The sequence below is a fragment of the Molossus molossus genome, unplaced genomic scaffold (genome assembly GCF_014108415.1).
Source record: "Molossus molossus isolate mMolMol1 unplaced genomic scaffold, mMolMol1.p scaffold_m16_p_14, whole genome shotgun sequence".
Taxonomy (NCBI): Eukaryota; Metazoa; Chordata; class Mammalia; order Chiroptera; family Molossidae; genus Molossus; species Molossus molossus.
The window spans coordinates 50,372,269-50,397,258 of record NW_023425349.1 but is presented as its reverse complement, the minus strand read 5'-3'; the positions used below and the strand labels follow the sequence as shown (position 1 = coordinate 50,397,258).

Genomic DNA, 24,990 nt, shown 5'->3' with positions numbered 1-24,990 from the left:
TATGAGAGATCTTTAGATACATTAAGTATTATCATATTTTAGGCAGGAAAATTTTCTAATTAATCTTATTTGAGCTCTTTCTGCCCCTGGAGAGTTAGGATTAAACATTTCTAGACTCGTAAATGAACATGTCTGTCCCAGGTGAGAATAGAGGTGAGCCCTTATCAATAGTAGCTGCAGCTGTGGTGTGCACCAACTCCTCCAAACCCTGCACCTGCATAACTCTCACTGAACCTTTCCACTGACCCCCACTGGAAAGCATATTCTGATTTCCCAGTAGAGATACCTGAGGCTTAAAGGGGGAAAGTAGCTTATTCAAAGACACACCGCTGGGATTCCCATACTGTCTGCTCAAACACTCCTCTGCTGAGCCCTCCCCGGCTCATTCTGCCGGTTAACTTATGCCATGTCCATGGCCTCTGCTTTCCAGCAAATAAAGAGCCCACTGAGGGGACAGGTGGGGCAGCAGCAGGGCCCTGCTGGTCACACTGGAGTCGGACGGGTCTCAGGCCATGCTGACGGCCGCTCTGTCCCTGGTGCCTCCTCTCCCCTTATTTTACAGAACATTCCTCTACCCAATAGACTCGAAGGAAAAGAAGAGCCTACTAGAAGAAAAGAATCATGATTGTTAGACATTCTTCCATTTGCTCCCTCAAGTTCAGAATTCATCTCCTGTCATTTCCTGTAAAACCATCAACTTACAGAAAAGGATAACAAAATGAAAGCCTGGATACAAAGAGAGAGACAGGGTTCCTAGCCAGGCTTAAACGTCCTCTCTATGGCTTTGGCAAGAGGTCCTACTGACTGGTCAGATTATTCCAACAGATTTTATTGGTCATCAGCTCCTCTGGACTTTGCTTTTTAAGTAGAGAATTCCTTAGGTGTCCAGAGTAGAACTAGCATGGAATAAAGCAAGCTGCTAAAGAAAGTCACATTCCAAAGAAAACAGGCATGGAAGAATGGCATGAAAAGGTACGTATTTTTAGCTACTAATTATAAAGCTACTGCATTTAATTGCAGTAACAGTGCCTCAAAGCAGAATGTAATTATTTTCTGTCCAGCACCTGTCTTTGACTCTGACTTTGTTATTCATTTCCAGACATCACTGAGAGATGTTTCTTTCCTTTTCCACCTCTTCCTTGTCAGTCCGCTGCAGCAAAACATCTCTTAGCTTGAAACGTATGTATGGATAGATGCATGGGAGCATTCCAGAAACATTCAAATGCTGTCTCTCTCACGCAAGCTCTGAATTTCTTTTGGTTATATTTTCAACCTCCCCTTCTCCTTTTTTCATTCCTTCCCTCCTTCCTTAAAAAAAATTAGCTAGGAGTTTTTAAAGTGTCAGGCACTATGCAAGAACCTAGAATGATATATTTGTGTATTTATACAAATATATATTTAAAGGCTCCAAAGTCAGGCACTGTGCAAGGACCTAGATACACACACACACACACACACACACACACACACTAACTAGGAGTCTCTCTCTCTCTCTCTAAATATATATATTAGGAACCTTTAGTTAAAAGTATTAACTACAGCCTGGCTGGTGTGGCTCAGTGGTTGAGCATTGACCCATGTACCAGGAGGTCACTGGTTCAAGTCCTGGTCAGGGCACATGTCCAAGTTGTGGGCCAAATCCTTAGTGGGAGGCATGCAGGAGGTGGCTGGTCAATGTCTCTCTCTCTCTCCTTCTCCCTTCCTCTCTCCCTATAAAATCAACAAAGAAAAAAAATTAACTAGAAGCCTTTAAAGTGGCAGTATGGCTCCTAGTTAATATGCATATTATATATATATTATACACATAAAAATATACCTATATTATATATATTTATGTACTGTGCCTACCTTTAGAATCATTTACCCTTTATCTTATGTTTTGGATAATTGGGTAGTTATAATGTAATCCACTCTTTACTAAGCTTTAACGACACTGTGATTCTAGATACTTATTTATTTCTCTGGAATAGAAACTGTAGCTAGGTGAAGTTTAGTTCAAAATTTACAACCTTAAATAATCCATGAATTTTGTTAGTTAAAAGAGAAAACATAATTTTTAGATGATGAGAAATGTGCCTAAGGGAGACTTTTTCTGTGACCGTAGTTATTTAAAATAAGAAACAATAGAATATATTAGCAGCTAAATGAAGCTAAATTTAGCCTTGAGGAAAAATTATAAAATTATGTACTATTCACAGGGTCCCTGAAATTCTGAATGAAAACAAAATTAGTGGGTTTATACCAGGCACAATGAACAATTAATTCCTTAAAAAGAAATTAGGTTTTATTTTTACTCATCATTTAGAAAAAAAAAAAAAACACCTAGTTTTTATCAGGTAGTAGAGTCTGTTTGACTCCACCATTAATGACTTTTCATAATTATACTGTCAATCTGAGAGAGCAGGTAAAGCCAGGTTCAAATATATTATAACTTCATGTCCCTGTGACTTGATAGAAGTGGCGCCATCCCTAAAATAAATTGGACAGTGGGAATACTTTATTTTCCAAAAGAATAAATATTATGTGAATGACAAATCCTTTAATTATTCAAGACCATATCTTATCAAGGATCTCATCATCTTTTTGCAAAGACCACCTAAGCATGACCTCCATGCCACCAGGAATTAACAAGGAAGACAGCCCATGCATGGCCACTAGCACCCCTGATTGCGTGAAGGAACATTGTTCAGGTCGCTTGGTTTTTGAATCTATCTGTCAGGCTAGTTCAGTCCCTCTACAAGTTCCCAGATATGGCAGGCAGTCAACAGCTTTGCTGGGCATGACAAGTTTCATTTCAAATAGTCCAGGTTGTAATTTCAAGTTGACTGGCTGCTGTTAGAGGCCCAATCAAGCTGAGGTTTCAATTACCTTCAAGCACTACTTCATTGATCACACTCAGCAATCACATAACCACCTGGGCCAAGGTGACAAAGGCTGGGAAAGGACCAGAGTGCCCCTTAAAAAAGGAGCACATTTTAGCAGCTTTCTGAATAAAGCGTCTTAAATATACCTTTCAGAGTGACTTATCCTATATTTGTGATGTGGACGAAGAAAGGAGGCATTTCTGGATTTGAAATGAAATCCAGGGAACAGACTTCCCCCGTGTCACTGGGAATGTACTTGTGCTGACCTGTCAAAGAATACTGGATACTCTGCTCTCCGAGTCAAAATTTTATTGGATTTTACCAACAGTTTCTACAATGGCCAAGTTTAAAAAATTTTGTAAATGTTTGACTAAAGTATCAAACAAAAGAATTTTAAAAAGGTTAGTCTATAGTTGATGCTGATACACACCAAGTATGCACAGTACATACATTAAACACATACAGAATCATCCCTACTTCAACTATTCTGTCCGGTTGTCAGCTAACCTCCATCTCGTCTAAGTTTTAGTTCCGAAAATATGGTCTCTGGACCCACATAAGCCACTATTTTGACTCTATAAGTGAGCTTCAGAATTTGATTCAATAGATATTTTCAGACTACCTTCTCCAGATGCAAGGTTGGTGTTTTAATCTAATATCCAGTGAAATTAGAGGACCTTTACTATGTGGGATATGGCATATTATTTCTCCCTGGTATTCCTTACTGAGACATGATGGACTTACTAAAACACTCTTGAATGAAATATTTGAGGTATACAACCTTTTAGAAAAGTGGATTTTTAAAGAATATTTATTATTATTTAAAATAATATAATTTTATTATAACATATTATCACATAAATAAATGTTATAAATAAGACAGTCATATGTAACCATATAATATATTAGGCCACTTAACTGGTTCTGTTTTACAGACAGGGACAGTAATAATATCTCCCTCATAAGCTGTTATGAGAAAAGTGAATTATGTGTGTAAAGTAGTCAGAAAAGATCCTGGCATATTCTTGGAAAAATTTAGCTAGCTTGACAAATAAGCTGAAAAAAACAAGCCACCCAGAAAATGCAGGTGTTCAATAAATGCTGCTTCTCTTATTGTTATTTAAAGTTCTAGTTTCCTCATCTGTAAACTAGACAGGTGTATTTAATCTCGATGATCCCCACGACTTCTCTCTTTTGGGGACCCTCTGCTGCTCTGCCCTTTAACTTTCAGTGAAGTGACCAACATCCTAGAGGAGTGGTCCCGGTGAACACGGAACACAAATGAAAACGCACCCTGAAGTACTAAGAACCCACGGCAGCAAAAGGAAGCAGATGGGTAACTATGTTGTCTTGATCCGTGTAAATAACTCCTCTGTGTTTGCTTTTGCTAACGCCAGAATGATGAAATGATAATAAGCAGGTAATTTCCCCGAGGGCCTTCAAAACTTGGCCCTGTTTGGAATGTTTTGGGATCCAGAAGGACAGAGACCCAGCTCAGCCTAACAGGGAGCAGAACAGCTTGTGAATGGGCTGTGTTGGCTCCCCAGAGGCTCATTCTGATACATTAATTTTATGTTATAAATCTGGGAGAACGTTTGGACAGGCTGAGAGCCAGGTGTTCCGGCAACTTCTATGCAAATCTGTCACTCCCCAAGTAGTTGCTCTTTCTCAAATATCTTTCTCCTCAAAATATAGGCTGGTCCTGGGGGCTGTAAACTGCTTAAAATTAGCCATGGAGCCAGCGACTATGTCCTCTCTGGAAAAAGACATTTTTTTTCCCTAACAGTTCCCAGAATTTTGGCTCCAACAAAACCCGAGTGTTAACAGTAAGCAGCTAGTCAGATATTAACAAAAAAGAGGGGAGCCAGACATCTAATTAAACCAGATTAACTAGGAAGGGGCAGCGTCACAGGCCCTCCAGGGGACAGCCACGTCCTCGCCAAACAAACGCTAAAATCCCAGAGTGGGCAGGGAAGACTGGCTTTCCAGCGTTCCCAGGGACTAACAGCTGTCCCCCAGATTAATGGGGGTTAGGAAAAATGGGGGGGATTTCTCTGCTGAGGCATGCATACTAGGGACCAAATGGTGACCATAAAGGGAGGGGTCTACCCTGGGAAAATCTGGGAAAAGGGTCGACATAATAAGGATACGAAACCCCTGAAGATCCAGGGAAGGGGCTGTAGAGAGAGGCACAGCAGAGCTCTGGGAAGATGCAGGGAAAGGACTGGATCCTTTGAAAGAAAGCCTACTCCTGCCCAAGCCCAAGGAAATACGATCAGAGCTGAGCAAAGGTCCGAGGCACGGGCCCTCTCTCTTGAGCAGCCATATAAGGCAAAGCACAGCGCTGAGAGCAGCTGGATGGGACCAGAGACTGTGCTGGAGCCTCGGATGCCGAGATAACAGCATGGCAGCTCTGGGTCCTTCCTGGCCCCCCTCCCGGGCTAGGTGGGGACAAGTGGCAGCCTGTGGCCCCAGAGGTTGGAGTCCTTCCACAGCGAGACAGAGCTGAGCCACCTGGTTGTGGATGAGACTGGGCATGGCACACCTGGGGGCAGTCCTTTGTTTTCACGCCAATAAATCTTGCCACTATACCTGAAATCCTCCCGTGCGTGTATCCCTGAAATGCATTTCCTCGATACCATAGAAGAGTCCCACCTCCTCCGGCAACACAGGGGCTATGTTTCTTGTTTCCAAATGCATAGAAAAAGTATTGAAAAAAATATATACTAGTGGGAGACAAAGCAGCCAAGAAGATACAATGTTTTTCTAGGGAACAACAGTCCAGAAAACAAATATTATTTATCCATAGTTCCATTTCAATGATGTTTTACAAAATGAACTACTCCTGATCAGACATAGATTTTTTTGGTAACGCTGCTTGCAAAAACAATTCCAAAGGAAAAGAAAGATAAAAAGAGAACTAGGGCATGCATGAGAGAAAGAATAAAAGGGTGTTTTGTTTGTGATTCTAGTTGGTTTCTAACATTGTCCTTGACATAGCTTCTGTTGCACGTAAAGAATATGCCGTACAGTGACCCAAGAGCTCTTCAATAATAGATCACTGTTCTGTTCAACAGCTGGTATGTCAGTAACCTTGCGGGTTGTATGGTACTGAGGAAACAGGAGACTTACAGTGGGACTTGCACCAGGGCCAGCATTGCAGCCACATCCGTGGAGAATGCAAATCGCACAGGGCAGGGCTGGTAGGAGAACTTCAGTGAAAGGCTGCATTCATCCCTAATGCCAAGCACAAGCTGCGTCTTCATATTTCTTTTCGCCATGCAATTTCTTCTGATCTCGTGGCCCCCTCACTCGGAACTGTGTTCAGGGAACAAAGGTTCTCTACAAGCTTCGACTACCTCAAATTCCACGATGTCTAAGAATCCGTGATACTCACCAACTCAGCAAATTGCCCAACAAAATATTTGGACGTTAAATGCATTCAAACTAATTGTGTTATATAAGCTTCATGGGTAAAAAGGGTCAAGTGGTAAGGGTCATCTCTGCATTATAATATTTAACAATTATCCTCTGTTCAAATGTTAGACTATTATACAGTCCTCAGTAGATGCCTATCAACAGCATTCCCATGTGATTTGAATTGTGAGGGAGGGCTTCGTTAGGCGGACGTGGGGTTGGACTGCTTCTAAATCCAAAGTTGTTTCAAGTATTCTCAGTAGGGTCATAACACGGATCATGGGATATCCCCAAAGTGTATACTTCCCAAGGCAGCTCCCTTACAAAAAGCAGTTTTGAGAACTATGGTACAAATGGGGGAAGTAACTGTTAGTAGCACCGACTTCGGTGCTATAATCAGACACCTACTCTTTTCTAAAATCATGGCTGGGAGGGCTTAGGGGCACCGTGGTGCCTCTTCATGACCTTGAAACTCAACCCCAATGTTTTCAGTGGGGGAATTCCACTATGAAATAATAAACGAGTTAACCCTAAAAAATGTGTGTATAAATAGTATGATAAAATGCAAGGATAGGATAAATATTTCAGGCGCGTGCGCACGCACACACACACACACACACACACACACATTTTCCGACAGAGTTGTGGTACCATCACTTGATCTCTGGTCTCCTCCATCTTCTTCCCCATTTCTGATTTCCCTTTATTGCAAAGTTTATCAAAATCATTTTCTACTCCATCTCCACTTCTTGTGGTCTCATTCTCTCTTGTATGCACTCCATTCAAGATTCTCTCCCACAACACCACTGAACCTGCCCTTCTCAAGGTCCCCAATGAACTCCATCTTGCTAATCTGGTGGCACATTTCTAATCCTTGTAGTCCTCGATTTATTAGCACCAGATCATTCCCTCTTCCCTCCCACACATTTATTTATATTTCTTCATTATCTCTTCCCCACTGGAATGTAGGCTGAATGAAGGCAGGTACTGCTATATCCCCAGGCCCTAGAGTAGCATCTGGCATGTGGCAGGTACTCAATAATGGTTGTGAAATGAATGGCTGTAAAGGTCATTTGGCGAACTAGAGATTGCAGGTAACAGTCAGACTTCACCTTGCTCGAGTGACTTAGAAGTGGACCCGAAGTGGAATGTGAATGAATATTTGAAGCGGGAGCCCGCCCCCTGAGGCTAGCAGTGCTCCCTGGACTTCTGTTCGGTGCTTTCGGAAGAGATGCATTTCCTACTTGGATTTTCCTGCCGTGAGCTTTGGCTGCACACGCCCATGTTTATTTGTGTATGAGGTATGCTGTGCCTGGCATCTGCTCTGCTTCCCGCCCTCTGTGTGCCCGTGCCCACGGGGTGTCTGGGAGTCTGTCGGCATGTCATAAGGAGGCTTAAAAAATTCCCCTCTCTGAGCCCTCTGGCTTGTCCTGTTGGGGCTGAGAAAGCCACCAAGTTTGCCAAGCTGGCAGAGCGACAGAATCAGCCCACGCCAGGAGATCAAACAGCTGCGGTGAGGATGGAGAGCTTCCGAGGACCAATGAACGAGGAAGACAAAGAGATTATGGCTCAGGCATGGCAGATGGTTGAGGTCTGGTTAGAAATTGGGTTGTCGAGAAACATTTTATCTTAGGCAGAGTTGGAACACAGGCATTTAAAGACATAGGCCAGTGACAAGTCCGGGCAGTCTCAAGCTTTATCTGTCATATTGGGGGTCCTCTATCACCCTGTCCCCATTTTTTGTCCATAATGGAACTTGCAAGTTAGCTCATGTGAGCTCTGAGTTTTGGGGTGCTGGTAGGGGTGTCATCTGGCCTTTCACCGGGGCACTCAGACTTTCAGGGGCATCTCTCCGAAGGTGCAAGGGTTGAGGATGGTGTATTGAGGCCTGCTGCATGGAGGCTCTGAAACAGGTATTAAGAGAGGAGACTTCCGGGAGAGCTGTGGAAAAGAGTTTGCCATTCAGAGAGGCTCTCTGACTTCAGTGTTTTCAGAAAGTGCAATCTGTGGCAGGGATTATTTTTCCTGTTTTCTGCCAGTTAACATGCATCTTTTTTTTTGCAATGTGAAATGGGGGCCTGGGGAGACGGAATGAACAAATAAAATGGGAGGAAGGAAGATAAATGAGAAGCAGTGTTGTTCAGTTTTTTTTTAAAGATTATCTAGTCTCCCCAGTGTGCTCTCTTTCTTCCTTAGAGACAGTACCACAGACTGAAAAGAGCAAATGGTATGGAATTAGACACATCTGTGCTTGAATCCTGGCTGTTTTAGTTATCATGTTTTTTAAGGTGAGAAACCTAATAACTTAAACCTTAATTTCTTAATCTGTAAAATTGGAGAAATAACAACCATCTCACAGCATTGTTTTGAGTCTTAAATGAAATATAAGCAAAGTGCCTAGCATAGGGTCTGAAATAAAGCTCATCCACAACAGTAGTTGCAAAAAAAGAGTGTGGGGAGAAAATACAGCATCAGACATGGCAGACCTGGGTTTCATTTGTTAAGTTACTCGGCAATGGTTAAATTGAGAATCTACTTTGTATCTAGAAATGTGTGACATGTTGGACAATACAGTTATGCCCGCTAAAGGTACAGATGAACAAAAGCACATGCAAAAATAATAAATGAGAGAATTGCAAATGAGAAAGTGTGGTACGTGTTATTAGGAAATGAATAGTGGAATGAAAAGGGAAACTGCTTTATACAGGGTAGTCAGGGAGGGCTTCCTGGTGGAGGTGATGTTTAAGCTGAGAATGAAGAATGAGAAGCCAGCCATGTGAAGGCTAGAGGGAAAGGGTTTCAGGCAGAAGGAAGGATGCAAGCTAATGTCTGAAACCAATGATGACGCAGGGCTGCTTGAGGTACTGGAAGAAGACCAAAGTGCTGAGACAGACCAGGGCTGGAGCAAGAAGAAGAACCCAGGATGAAAGTACTGGTAGTCATTTCCAAGGAAAATCTCTCTCGAAGATGACTGTTCTACCACCTCCCCAACCCTAAACCCAAGAAAATGATACCTTGTAAAAGATTTATCCCTTTGGTTACCATTCTGTCCTCTACAATTTTGGAAACAAAACAATACCATTTTTTTTTTTTTAAAGAGCAGTAGTTTATCTAAATAGAATATTCTAATCATTAGCTTTTGATTGTCTTTTAGTGTTGCTAGACGAGAGGTTGGTGGGATTTTGTGAATGCTCTGCTGTTCCCTACGAGAACCAACTCTGTCTCCTCACTTGCTCCACAGTAGAAGAAGCCCTCTGACCCCTTCCCCGAGGAGACTGGGGACAGCACACTCACTTGTCTTTGCATTCCTTCGGCACCTGTTGGAACCTGCTGGTGGAATTTCTGTCTTTCCCTGACTCGGGTACCCTTGGAGGCTGACATGCTGCCAGGAAAACTCAAACTCCATCTCTTGGGTCTCAAGTCAGCCTACCCCACCAGGGGTACTCTTCCCTGGGTGGGGGACCTGCCCTTCCTCCCACCTAGTACAGGTTGGTGGGAAGTAGGCAGGGAGTTTTATTTCATTCATAACTGGAGAGTCTATGTTTTCTGTCCTTCAAAACTAGGGCAGCAGTTCTTTGAATGGATGAGGATAACAGGAGGACCCTGATTATGCCACTTACTAGCAGTGTGACCTCGAGCAAATGATGACCTTCTCTTGGCACATTTTTGTCTGTAAAAGATAGGGTCAATATTACTTCTCTCCTACTGTTGTTAGAAAGATAGAGTTAGAACAAGAAACTGGCAAGCTAGGCACTAATTTACTCTTTCTTCCCTTCTCCCCACTAGTCAGCGACACCTTCTCCCTCTTGTCTGTCTTCTATCGTTTAGTGGCTCATCGTTGGTGTGTGCAGAGAGCCCACGATGTGGTCATGAAGCTCCCACAGTCATTCTCACCACCCGTTCACAGTCATGGCCAAGTGCTTGGAGAAGAATGTGATCACAATATTTAAAATCAAGTCGGTTGAGGCCAATTTCACTTAATTATGCTCTTTCTCTGTTCCAGCCCCCATTGGGCCTACTCTCAAAGTATAATGACTTTTCTGTCAGTAGTATCTTTGGAAAATGAGAGGTTTTAGAAATGAAATTTCAATCTGTTTTCCAGAAAGAGTAAGCCCATCTCCTGTGGAAAATTCTGCCAGACCTTCTCGAGGCCCAAAGACACCGAAGCATTAGAATGTGCGAGAGGTAATAGTGTAGAAGCAAGCAGCCCCGTGTATCAGGAAGTCCACCTGCAGAGTTTCTGATGTCTTCCACACTCAGACCACACCACGGGGCGATCACATCAGATTCTCTAGGGGTGGAATCCAGGCATCAGGAGTTTTTAAGGCTCCACAGGTCATTCTAATGTGCAGCCAATATCAAGGACCACTGCTGTGTGGTTTCTTAACACCCTAAACCACTAGGCTTCTGTGGGCTGTGTGTCTACATTTCTATGGATTAAAAAGAAGGAAGAGGAGCAGGAGGAGGAGGGGGAGAAAACTACAACCATGTGGCCATCACAGGCCAGTTCGATGGCCCACAAAGACGGAGTGAATGAAGTGTTAGTCATATCATCAGGGATGTGAAAATGGCAGACCGGACCAGAGTGACACCTGAGCACCTGGAACTGATAACCGTGTGCTGATAACAGCGGAACCGGGAAGTAAAGAAAGTACAAGAGAGAAAAGGCCAGATGAGAGGGGAAAAAAGAAAAGTGATCCTTAAAATAAAGGGGGAGATTAGCAAGCAAAACATTTAAATTCCCTTTGAGGGAGAAGATGGACAAGTACAGCTGATAAAATCCAAAATCAATGACAGAGATAATAGTAGCAGTGATAATATTTTATACCCTGCATGTTTGCTTTCCCTGATTAGGATAATTTTCTCAAGGCAAGGTTTGGATTTGGTGAAGGCAGATAATAAACAGGAAAAATGATATATTGGGCAACGTGTAATCAACATCAGGCTAATGGCCCTGGCTGAAACCTCGGAATTTGATGAATGTATTCATTTACTAAGCCTCACATCTAATAAGAAGAAACATAAATATTAATATAAAAGGAACTATGGGTAAATGAGTTTAAATGATAGAGGTATTTTATACACATTGATTAGCATGGAAGAGAAAGCAAACAGTACCTGGTTTTCAGACACCTGGTTTACAAATAACTCATGCATATGAATAGCTGTGATAAAGCTCCTGCCCATTTATTCCCCCTCCCCCCTCCACTCCCCTCTTCCTCCTGCAAACACCGTGGGTCAAAAACACAACAAAGCCGAACAGGTTTGAGTAAAATTTTGTGGAATCAGAGATGGAGGAAGGTAATAAGCTGGGAAACATCTATTGTGGAGCAGTGATTTTCAAACTTGAGTCCTACAACCTTTAACCAAAGGAATATTACTGGGAAAGGGTTAGAGAACTGAGATAAATTTAAAACAGAGAAAGGGTGGACTAGTGTGTGTAACGTTCAGCATTCTCTTTCTCCTTGCCTTTACCCACCGTGAAGATGCCGTAGGAAGCAGAGTTTGGGAAAGATCTGAATGTGAGCATCGACATGGGAAAGAGATTTCCAGAGAAGACTCAAGTGGTTGCACACCTGTCCTCACCCTTCCCATCCTTCAGTTGTTATACTTCCTACAAACCCCCTAATCAATGATTCCTTTGGTTCAGTATGTGTCCTCTATCGGAAGTTCAAGTATGTTATGGAGATCAAAGAACTATCAGTCCCACATACATGAATGTGAATCAATAAAACTGCTGGGTGCCAGATTGCCAGGCCAGCTCCTCTCTAGTGAGGACGTGGGATTACTTGTAGGAGGGGAGAGATGGGTAACGTTGGAGGAAGAAGATGGGGACAGTCCTATTAGGGTATGAAAGAGGGTTTTGGCAATGTTTCTGGGGGCAATGCTGCAGAGGAGGAGGGAGCCGTTACTCAAATGTTAATACATTAACAACTTTGTCTAGGGTCAATCCTGTCCCGAAGAAGCGGATGACAACCTTTTTCTTTTTTCCTGCTACACTTCTTGGATTCTTGTTCTCAGTCTCTTGTAGCAAACAAGAATTTTGCTAAGTTATTTATTATTTACATTGCTTTATGAGAACATTGATTCTGGGATCGATCCTTGGATCATAGCCTATTCATAAGCTGATGACTTCCTGAAATACATGATTGACTATTTAGCCCGTGAGAGATTACTTATATAAAAACTGCTAATGAGAAACACGGGGATTTGCATACTTAAAAATTGCTGAGAAGTTAAATGTGTATCCAGATGTGGTATTTCTGAGAAACTAGAAGGAAAATAAGACGATGTATAATGCTCCTGTGAGTTTAACTTAGTTGCTGCCATGGAAAAACCTCTGATACAGTGGTTCTTAACTCTGGGTTATTCATACCTTGAGGAATCTGAGAACTGAATGCATTCTTCCCAGAATATGGTTATGCTCACAAAATCTTGCAGATATTTTGAAGGGATTTGCAGAACTCTTTAAAGACTTCTAGTTGTTCACAGATACTAGGCTAAGAATTCATGCTCTATTGAATTCAGGGAAAACACTGTCCCATATATTCCTATTTGGAATAGAAAAATTCCTATTTGGGAATAGGTTGTAGGGTAGAGGATTGATTCTAGTGCTTGTCAGATCTAGTGCATTTAACATTTGAGAGAGGATTCAAGAGCTTGCACAAAATAAAGAAAAATATACGAGGCATATATTTTTCCTCAAGGCAATTTGGATTTGGTTGGACTAGAGTATGTGACAAGAGTAGTGGTCCTGGTGACTGTGGCTGGACAGGCAGACGAGATCTGGATCATGGAGGGTCTTTAACGCCAGGCTAAGTACTGAAACTTAATTCTGAAGGTCAGTATGTCCCAACCCACAGTCATTTTTGTACCATCTTCATTTTCTTTTGCTATATTTATATACTAGTACTATAGTTAGATCTTTTTCTTCAAATTAATTTCCCTTAAATTTTTGTATTTATTTAGGCTTAATACCCATGGTTTTGTGTTATTAGAACTATTTCCAATATAGATGCAAATAAAAACATGCCTCTTAAAATAAAAAACATTAATTTGCATTTCACCTGAAATGGATCTCGTAGCATTTCTCAATTTGGGAAACACTAGTGAGGGCAATGGGGTTTTGTTATGAGACTTGTGCTTTAAAGTGAGTCATTCAACAGTTGCTTGGTAGTTAGAATGGAGAGAAAGGGGCTGTGGGACCAAAGACCGATGGTCTAGATGGACAGGTAGGACCATTGGCTCAGGAGGGAATGCTGAGTGGAATCACCCCAGTCTGTGTGAATATCTATCCAGAGTTCAAATGGAAAACAATTGCCATGTAAATGCTATAGTAAGTAAGCTCTTAAAGCAAATAAAATAATACAATAATATGTTAATTTTTGTGTATTATTTATGTTTTGTTTAATGTATTATTTTTCCCAATAAGAGAGTACAGTACTTCCTCTGTTTTTCTATTGCCTCTAACTGCCTCTATAGTAATGATTATGGCTGAAAAAGGTCAGGGACATGCAAATTTTATGCTGTTCTGTTGGTTATGAGAGAGAATTTGAGATCTGGGTAGTGAAGTTGGAAATCAAATGGGCACTTTCTGTATACTTCTCTAGTCTGTTCCAATTTGTCTAATTTCTCTGGTTAGCCAAAAACTAGCTGTGATTCTTGCCCCACCGTTGGGCAGCTCAAATTGCACAAGGAGGGCAGCAGAACTTCGTCCATAGAAGGCGCTACAACACCTGACACAGCAAAAGACGCGAGGTGTCATTATTAGTCACTGTTTGGCAGGACATTGTATAAATGACATCTCCTTCAAATTCCTTTTTTATTTCAATGAATATTTTGTGAGGAAATGTGTTGATGTCTAGTTTGGGGCTTCTAGTTAGCCCGATGACATATGCTGGAAAAAAAATAATTTTAGTTTGTCCTTGAGGTAGAAATATCAAGAGACCTGGACGCTGTGCTTACACTGTCCTTGTAGAAATAGAATGACTGCTGCATGAGAGTGAGGACATTTCAGGAAAAGTCACCAACAATGTATTCTTTTTTTCTCCAGGATTCTCCACGTCTAATGAGTACTTGTTCAGAATACTCCAGGAATGAGAGAGAAAAATGGGCTTCTACGTAGAGTCATTTTTAACGTGGTCATACCGAATATTTATAATATGGAATCAACTGAAATATGGTAAAGAGAGGCCAGGACTTGCAGAAAGATGCTGTTGGTTCAAGTCATGGAGTTGCCACTCACTAGCTACATGACCACGGGCTTGTCATTTAAGCCTTTGAGTCTTGATTTCCCTGTATAAAATGGTCAACTAATAGTGATGTTAGCAAGGCTGGTTGTAGTGTCAAATAAGATGACACAAAAATGATCTTTGTTAAATATAAAATATACGTAGGCCCTGGCCAGTTTGGCTCAGTGGTTGGAGTGTTGGCCCACAAACTGACGAGTCTTGGGTTGATTCCGAATCAAGAGCAAGTACCTCAGTTGCAGGTTTGATCCCCGGCCGGTTGGAGTTGTGCTGGAGGCAACCAACTGATGTGTCTCTCTCACATTGATTTTTTTTTCTCTCTCTCTCTCTCACTCCATCTAAAAATCAATGGAAAAATGTCTTTGGGTAAGGATTAAAAAAAAAAATCTAGCCCTGGCCGGTTTGGCTCAGCGGTTAGAGCGTTGGCCTGCGGTCTGGAGAGACCCGGTTTGGTTCCCGCTAAGGGCACGTACCTTGGTTGCAGTTTGTCCCTGGCCCTGTTGGGTCATGTGGGTGGTGACCACTCGATGTGTCCCTTTCACATCGATGTTTCTCTCTCTCTCTCTCCCTCCCACTCTATCTGAACAAAATATCAAAAAATGTCCTCAGGTGAGGATAAAAAAAAATTATTAAAAAAAAAAAATCTACATAGACATCATCATTGTTAAAATAAAAGTATTTATTGAGTGCTTTTTATGTTCTTTGCATATGTTAACTCATTCAATTCTTATAATTAATCCAATAATATAAATACTATTATTATCTCAACTTCTGGAAGAGAAAACAGGCCTCTAGAGATTCGATAATGCACCCATTGTCACGTACTAAACTGATTCCAAAGCCTGCATCATCCTTATTCCTAGACCAGTGATAATCTACTCATCTAAAAGAGTTTCAGAACTTCCAAAGCTTAATCTGTAACCCACCACGAACTGAGAAATAATATGAAACACTTTTTAAATGAAGCAATACTTTTCTGCATCTTCTTTCTACCATCTCATTTAAAATGTTTGGACTTTATTAATGGCATGATAGTCAAATAAACTTAAAATTAGCTAGGTAAAATTTAGCACCTATTGCAAAGAACATTTTTATTTCTTCACAAACATTGTGTTGGAGAGAACAGTTTTCTAAACTCGATACATGGTGTTATGATTTTCAGTTATTTGGCTTAAAAAGCCCCTTTTTTGGCTGTAAAAGTTTTCTTTCCCTCTGACCATAGGAGGTCTACTGTGCTTGTGTGGGATTCAGAAATGCAGGAGCCTGGAGGAAGATAAGGCTAGATGTTTGTGCATTTGAGTGTTGCCTCAGAATGATAACTGAAGTCAGAATGGTGAATGAAAGGGGAAAGAGCCAGGAATTGATATTTGATAAATACCTGTTTATAACACAGGGAGGAAGGAGAGAAAATAGCAATGAAAAGAGAAAATGAACTGTACGAGAGAAGGTGAGGAAATAGAGAATCTACAGAGTATAATACGTATCATTGAATCCACGAGCAAGTAACTTCGAGGGAAGGTGAGCGCCTCTCTACCGCCTTCTTCCTGATCCCTTACATTTGCCCCTAAAATTAATATGCTGTTGTTTGATTTTGATTTTTTTTCCCCTTGATAACAGTGATGGAACTTAGCTCACAAGTTGGCTTCTGAGGGGATATATGTTCTCAGAAGGTGACATGTTTTGAGATGTTTTGAGCCCAAGTAGGAAATAAGCAGATAAGTGACTTTGGTCAAAAATGATATGGAGTAGGGTAACAATGGACATAGACAGCAATGCTGGGGGAGGGGCGATCAGGAGGACCGTGTCGGGGTGGGAGGAAGGAGAAACATCTGTAACAAAACTAAATTAATAAAAATTGCAAAAAAAAAAAAAAGAATAGAGACTGGAAACAGATACACACACACACACACACACACACAAGAATGATATGGACTAGAAAGCACTCAACACAAATGCCATCAATGCATATTTCCCATGAAGCCACAGGCCCATATACATGTACATTCGTGGTGTAGTTCTTCATTACATGTTACTAGGATGCTGGGATGAGAAAGACATCAGATTTGCTATCAGATTTGCTGCAGAACCAAATCCCTTAGCTGCACTTGGCAATGGTTAGATTGACCTCAGAATATTATATCCCACGAAATTTTTAAAGGGAATAAAAAAAAACTCAGAGGAGATAAGAGTGAAGAGAAACTCCAGTATGTAATGTACACCCTTCACCTCGCCCAGCCTCAGTTAACTTCTCTAGTCCCTCCAAGGAAAAGTAATGCCCACCTCATGTCCACATTTTTTTTCCCTTTATTGATTTTATTTATTTATTTATTTATTTATTTATTTATTTATTTATTTATTTATTTTTGTTGATTTTAGAGAGAGGAAGGGAGAGGGAGAGAGAGAGAGAAATATCGATGAGAGAGAACATTGATTAGCCACCTCCTGCATGGCCACCCAATGGGGGTTTGGCCCACAACCTGGGCATGTACACTAACTGGGAATTGAACTGGCGACCTCTTGGTACATGGGTCAATGCTCAACCACTGAGCCATACTGGCCGGGTTTGACCACATCCTTTATCAAGCATCTAGTACTGTCCATGCACATAAACTGTCCTTCAAAAGTGGAAATTATTATAATTACATTTATGATTCTTAAAAATTCAAACTGCTTTCTGCCCAGATGTGGAGATAAGGACAATTCATTTCCTGTTAAGGTCACACTGCCTCACCTGACAGCTAGGGATACCCTGTATATCCTGCAATACAGATCTTACATTAAAATGCAGTTGACCTTTCCGACAGGAGTCATGATTAAATGACATGACAATTATTAGGCAGAATCCCTGGGAATAGTCCTACAAAATATGCAGAGAGGCACATTCAGCCTCATTTGGTTTTATGACTTCCAACTGGTTCCCAGAATTTAATCCTAGCTGTTTTTCTAGGAAATTTGCAGGACCACTGAAATGTGTAGTTCTGATAGGTTTTCACAGTCAGCATTGGCTTTAGCATGAGAACATCATTATACTCAGCCAGGAGAAAATCCATAGTGCGCACGTGGAAGCTCCGGGTTCCTTTGCCTCCTTGGGGGCAGAGGAAGCGGTGATCTGAACAGCTGAGAGCCAACTGCCTTCCAGACGGGAGCATGGCTCTCCCGGGGCATCGGGGTCATGACTGTGAACCCATCTGCACGCTGGCTTCTCTACACAGTGGGGACAGGCTACTGAGGTCCATGGATGCCCAAGGATTAGAGAGGCCTTGTCCCATTGTCCTCACCTCTACTCCTTCCACCCCAACCTGGAAACTGCTGAAAACTCTCAAGGATCACGAGATGTTTTCTGGAGATGGCTCTTGCTGACTTGAATACCTTCCCTTTTTCTAAATGTTTGGCCTTTCACATTCAGAAATGGCCTTGCCTCCCCTCCTGGCAGTCACAGTGAGCCCGTGTGTACCAGCCACTGTCCTAGGCATAGCAACCCCACGGTGAACCTGTGCCTCAGGGGCTCACGGGCCAGTGGGGGAGCTGGATGGCGGCAGGTGGCTCTGGCTCCTTTCTATCCTATTGATGCCCCTGTGCTTGAGCTGTTAGGGTCTGGCCCTCATGCTTCTCTGGAGGAGAAGTGACCCCCCCCACCCCAGTATCTTCAGAAGTAATCATTCCAGGATGCCCACACAGACTTGGTTGTCTAAAACCCAAGTGAAACCACTGGTTGGGTTTAAACTGCTTCTTTATGTCCCTGCCGGCAGGTGTGCTCACATGCCCTCTGGAACAGCCCCTGCCTGCTGAGGTCTTCTGAGAATCTGCCCACAGTGGGCGGGTTCACTAGACTGGCTTCAGCGAGACAATTCTGAATATAAATATTTCCAACAGACATTAAACACCGCTGGTTTTGAGCCCTAGTTCTTCATTTACTAATCAATGATTTTGCATTTCTTCATCTGCACGGTAAAAACAATGACCACACCTCTCTCCCGGAGACTGCTGCACACACCACAGACGCTGGTACACGTGAAGGCCGAGCATCCTGCCTGGCGCCTTGCAGGTGCTCCTCACACGTTAGCTCGCTTGTTATTTCTGTTCACCCCAGCAGGAGGGCTCTGGGCACCACATTCTGTGAGACACTTTCCCCAGATGTAGGAAATGTTTCAGTAGCTGTTGGAAGCCACTTCAGAAACGACAAAAATTTCCCGCATTCCTCGGGCACATTCCCCCATGTTCTCCCTGTACAGACCAGCATGGTGGCTGGGCCCCTGTCACCGAGATGCCTGACAACCAGCACATCAGGGCTCCACTTACTCACAGCACAGCGAACCCTCAAACCTAAGCGCGGAGCGACTGAAGCATTTCCCAGGGGGAGACCTGTTTTGTCCCCTCATTCGGCTGAGGCAATCAGAGCATCTGGGTGAGCTTCAATCAGAAACGAGACTGCAACCCGCCGCACAGGGCTCGTTACATTAGGGCAGGAAGAGCAGTGTCCTAGCCACTGGGGTGGGGTTGGGGACTACAGAAGCCAATGGGGCCCAAGGAAGAGTGTGTTTGGTTGGAAAGAAAAAACAGTGTGTGACTCAAGAAAATGTTTAAACAGACAGAGGGGATGTGGAGAGAGCTTGGCCACTCACGGGGACACTGCTTACATACCAATTCCTTCTTCTTCATGCATTCCATGAGGATGATGAACAGGTGCTGGGCTTGGGTTCGAGTGTATGTGAAGGTCTTCTGGATGGTCACCAGTAGCTGGTCCCGCAAAGATTCATTTATTAGTCTGCAATAAAAAACATCATCAAAACAGGTGAACTCTGTAATATTCGGTACATGTTACTGAGAAATATTATAGAACGTAAGAAAGCATTATGACAATTTCCTTTAGATAGATATTACTTCATCCTATATTTTTCTTAGAACAGTTATTTTGACTGGAATAATTAAAAAAAACCAGTGCATTTAAAAATAAATCCATTTTAATGTCTCAGAACCTAAAAGAGTAAAGTAGAAAAATTTAGTTCTTTTTCTTTCTTTTCTATGGCATTGTGTTTAATACTCTCACCCTCAAGTGTCATAATAAAAAAAAAAATACCTTCAATGAATCATCAGCATCTTGGTAAAAATTTACTATATGACTTACTTAAAGATTTAAATTTCAACATCATCTCTAGTTGTGAAAAAAGATCATTGACTTTTGAGCATCAATAAAGATAAACAAAACTATGTTTCCTCTGAATCATTTCATGTAGGTGGTAGTTTATATGGCCTGTAATTCAGGTCATCATTATTTGTGTCAAGATTTTGCTGTGTTATAGCTGACAAGGGTCTGATCCACAGGGAGGTATCACATTGACTACTTTATTAAAAGAGTATTTTCACTATAGAAGAATTAAGAAAAGCAGGAGCAGTGCATCATATCTAATCAATGCTCTATTACCTCTTAAACGTGGACGAACTTCAACTCCTCTCACCAGCCTGGTGAGAACTGAGCTATTTCTACCAGCCATCAAATGGCAGGGAATAACAAATCACTTTATTATTCACAGATACTTTCCAAAATGAGGACGATAAAACTGCTCTTAAGAACCAGTGACCAAATTATTATAATTTGCTTAGTATTTTAAAGTTTACAAGTTTTTTATAATTGTAGTACGAGTGATTCCCATACTCAATAGTAAAATATAATCATCTCATTTGGTGCTCATAAGAACCCTCTAGCCAAAAGATTTATACATTTTAAAAGGGAAGGATATTTTATCCAAAAAGAACCAGATGCTTAAGGTCACTCAGCAAATAAGAGGCAGAACCAGAACCAGAACCAGAACCTAGTTCTGCTGACTCCTTGTCTAGTGCTCTTTGTTACACCATACTTCCTTTTTCAAAAAAACCAGATTTAAAAAATATGTTTTTATTGACTTTAGAGAGAGAGGAAGGGAGGGGGAGAGAGAGAAACATAGATGGGCTGCCTTATGCACACCCCGTACTGGCATCAAGCCTGCACCTGGGCATGTGTCCTGACCCAGAACCATATCAGTGACCTTTTGGTGCATAGGACAACGCTCAACCAACTGAGTCACATTGGTCAGGGCACCCACCACACAGCCTTTTGTCACACTAAGTGCACTAAGCCACTACCCCTCCTCATCACTGTGGCTATTTCAGCTGGAAATTATGAAATTTTCTTTAACAAAAAAGTATGAAAAATTTTTTTGCTTAAAAGCAAGCAAGATGGGAAGCTTGAGAATATTTTCACATCAGTGACCTGCTGTGCCCCAGGATTGTGTGAGGATTCATCTGGACACTCTAGGTTGGTTATTAGGGTGGCCCAACTTTGAGGAGGGTGCATTCCCCATGACTAAATTACACCAAGGATCCTGGAATGTCACTCAGCTCAGTAGTGCAATGGGTTACTCCTCTGCCTCTCAGAAAGACTGATATCATGAAAAGACACATTTAGAAAAGGAGATGGTCCAGATAAAGTTGAAAAGGGATACCAGATCCGCTCAAGGTTCTATTCTGGTAGGACTCTGTGACCTTAGGCGTTGACCAGTCTGAAACCACTTATTTACTCATTCATTCAACAGTTGCTTACTGATGTCTATTTAGTGCCAGACATTGTGGTGCATGCCAGGGCTACAGGGATAGATGAGATACACACTTCCAGCTCAGTGAGCTTTCACACCAGTGGAGTAGGAAGACATGAACCAGCAATTCAACTGTGATTGACAGTGCTAAAAAGAAGCAGAGAAGTCTGTGACAGTTGACTATAATCTAATCTAGAAGGTCCCTTTGAGGAAGTGATGCTTATCTGAGACTTGAAGAATGAATGAGCATTGGCATGGGGTGGGGGGAGCTGGGTAAGAGCATCCTTGGCAGACAAAAGAGCATGAACAGGCCTCCTTTAGAGAACATAAAAGAAGGTCAGTATGTTCAGAGCACAGAGAGCAAAAGAAAAAGTGAACAGTGTGGGGCAGCAGAAGGGGTGAGCAGGACAGGATGATGGGGAAACTCTCGAGATAGTGTTAGAGACCTCAGACTTTATCCCTTGCCAATGAGAAGCCCTGGAAGGATTTAAGTTGGAAAGTGACATAATTGCATTTGTGTTGCCAATTAATTTTCTTTCAAGAGTCAGGGCCTGAGCACTCATACTTGGGCACATGTCTACTAGACAAATTGCCCATGTGGATGGGTCTAGAGAATTCTGCAATATCCAGTGTATGGAGATGTTGTACATGATTAACAATAGGAGAGACTCTTCTGATGAGTCACTTGATGGATCCACTCATCCATTTGCAGGTGTTTAATTTTGATAACAACTCAAAATTTGTTTTCCATTGCTAGCCATCTGTAACAAAATCCCAGGTCCCTGAGGTCATTACTGTCGGAGGCATCTATCTGTCACTTGTATCCAGCCTGTCATTTTGTAAAAATTGAGGTATGATGCGCCACTTTGCTGATTGTGGGTTTCAGTGGTTAGGAGAGATGAAAGACATGAAGAATCTTATACTTTTAGCCCAGTTTTGCAGCTAACAAAAGTTGTGGTTCTAGATAAATGATTTAGCAATAAGAATCATGGAATTCTATTCCTAGGAGTAGGAGGACTCTTTCGGTTGGTTGTTTTCCAAAGTGTGGGATGCCTGTCACTGATGGAGCAGACATAGTTTCAGGTGGAAAAAAGGTGATTTGGTCCTTCTAAAGCACTGACACTCTTTGAACATTAAATAACTGTTATTCCTGCCTTACTTCTGTTTCCATCCTTCTGATTGCATCAAGATTAACATCTCATTTTTGATACTTTTTTGCCTTTAACAACTTCCCAACATTTGTAAATCTCCCCATTTCGACAAAGAAACAACAGATATTAAGTCTCATGCTTTTGGTCTAAAGAATTTAGTAACATTGTTTTGAAAAAGATCCTGTGTAACCTTTGACGTGTTCACAGCACATCATGGTTTATGACACGGTGGGTGACAGTGATCATCTCACTTTGTCTTCATGACAGTCTGCGAGTCCAGCAGGTTTTCCATTTTGCAAAAGAGAAAACTGTGGCACAGAGATCAATGATTTGTGCAGTCACATAGCTTGGTCACCTGAGTGCTGAGTGGAGTCTACCGATTTCCGCCCTCCTCCATGGTGCTGCTTTCCCTGACTGACCTACAAAGATGGCTTTCAGTTTCCTGATCATCTGCACTGGAGGTAAAAATGTAAGTGTGTTCATGGTAGGAAACTGATGTTTCTTTTGTGATATAGAGAACATCTGAAGAAAATCAGGTGTGTTTGGAGGAGATAAGTACATGACTGGCAAATGAGAACAATGGTAAAGTGCACTTAGTATGTTGAAAATTACATTTGCTTCTAATTTTTCACAAGTGTTTGCTGTGCTGAACCGGATGTTTTATGTTTGACACAAAGGCTTCCTCTCTCTTCTCCAAGAACCCTTTCTTATTTTGTGGCCATATTCTGTAGGATGTTGAGAAGCCTGCTTTCTTGAAATTACTGCTTTCCTAGCTCTTCCCATTTTATTTTTTTCTGCAAAACACTGGAATGATTTAAAATTCTGGACTGGGATATTTAATCATCAGCCAAAATAGAAATAAGCCCATTTTAAATTTCTTTTTGTGGCATTGTAATAGTGATTGGAAATTTCTTGAATATGGTCATAGTGTTATGCAAAATTTTAGTTCTAGGATTGGGTCTTGGACAAAGGGGTGCCTGTTTATGAAAGCTGTTAATATGGACCCCATATACCAACGCTATTTTGGGTATACCTAAAATTGGAAGGTTTTCTGATTTAGGAAATGTAGTCATTGAAGTGAGGAAAATCTTTATACTGTGGCATTCATGTCTCCATTTAAATGCTGTACTTGTGACCTGGAGCTTTTTAGATGAGTCACAGGGTTATTCAAAATAGGTCAATGTTCACCCAGCGCCCAGAGTAACCAACCAAATTCCCACAATTTGCTATTAGTATTCTGTTCCAATGCTGGCAATACCACCCATATATACATACTTTTCTCAGAATGAATTTAATTACCTGCAATGTCAGTTTTTTTCCTAGATTCATTAATTTAAAAATGCATTTAGAATTCAGTGGGACGCCAAGAGCTAGACTTCCTTTGGTTAGTGGCGTTTGAGCCTTCCACGGGTACCCTCGATTAATTTATTCAGATACAATATGAGAACATTTAACTTATATAAATAAAAATGATGGTTAATAATATCACAATCTTGTATTTAAAAGACACCATTTCCTGTGGAATATCTACTGCTCTAAAGAAAAGTGAAATTGTTTTATTTTCTTGAAGCCAAAGCTAATTACTAAATGTAACATCAAGGACACAGAAAAATTACATGTCTTGCCTAAGGTCACAGAGAATGGTATTTTTATTTTCTTCTTCTTCTCCCTGTTTAGTAAGAGTTACCACTTCCTCCCAGATGTCATGACGATGGGTCATAGTAACAGCGTGGTCCTTTCCAAAGATGCAGGACAGCACTGTGAGTAACAGCATCATGGCCCCAGAGCCAGGCTGTCTGGAGTTAAACTGTCACTTACATGCTAGCTGTGTGATCTTGTGCACGTTATTTAGTCTTTCCATGTCGTATTTTTCATATATGCAAAACGAGAATTCTAATAGTACTTATCTCACAGATTTGTAAGTATTAAATAAATTAACTTTTGTAAAGGGCTTAGAAAAGTGCCTGACATCAAATCCCATGTAAGCATTTGCTATGATCAGGACACTGTCCTATGATGCTCCTTCGGGGTCATTAAGCATACCTTCTTGCTAAGTAGCACAACCAGTGCCCGGGCCTCTGTGTGCAATGCTGGGGTCTGTCCCAGGAACACCAGAGCTCTGCACACCTGGTGACCCCACGGAATAAGGCCACTCCCAATCCAGGCTGCAGAAACAACTTTCCCACTTCAGAAAGGTCAGAGATCACCAGTTTTTTCTTACATTTGGGAAACAGGGATACTAAGCAGATTTGGGAGGCTCAATTAGAGAGGAACCTTGCAAGCAATTCATGTAGACATCTGCACATCTATTTATTTATTCATTCAACAAACAATATGAGTGCCTACTATGCGCCAGGCACTAAGCTAGGAGTAGAGAGAGGAAGAATATTCAGTCCTAGCCTCAAATGACTCATTGGGCTATATGTCATATATTCTGATAGTCTATTAATTGGTAAGACACCCCAAAACTTAGTGATGTAAAACAGCATTTACTTATTGTGTTGTTGGTTTTGAGGGTCAGGAAGTCAGGCTGAGCACAGTAGGGATGACTCAGCTTTGCCCCAGGATATCTGGGGCCTCAGCTGGAGAAGCTGTAATGGCTGAAGATGGTTTAACTGGGACTCTATGACTGGGCCTCAGCTCTTCTCCACGTGGCATCTGCTGGACCTGGAATATCCAATCTGGCTTCTTCATTTCTATGTCTGGCACCTGGCCTGGGATGGCTGAGGAAACTGAGGAA

The 24,990-nt window shown here is 41.7% G+C and overlaps 1 protein-coding gene across 7 annotated transcripts in view; it reads right to left on the bottom strand.

Annotated features, from left to right (window-relative positions):
• Positions 1–24,990, bottom strand: part of TRPM3 (transient receptor potential cation channel subfamily M member 3) — a 497,295-nt gene that overhangs the window by 135,541 nt on the left and 336,764 nt on the right. For all 7 annotated transcript variants that reach the window (XM_036262128.1, XM_036262132.1, XM_036262129.1 and 4 more), the window contains one exon: positions 19,172–19,295. In XM_036262128.1, the coding sequence (XP_036118021.1) occupies positions 19,172–19,295 (124 nt within the window). The remainder of the gene's footprint in view (positions 1–19,171; positions 19,296–24,990) is intronic.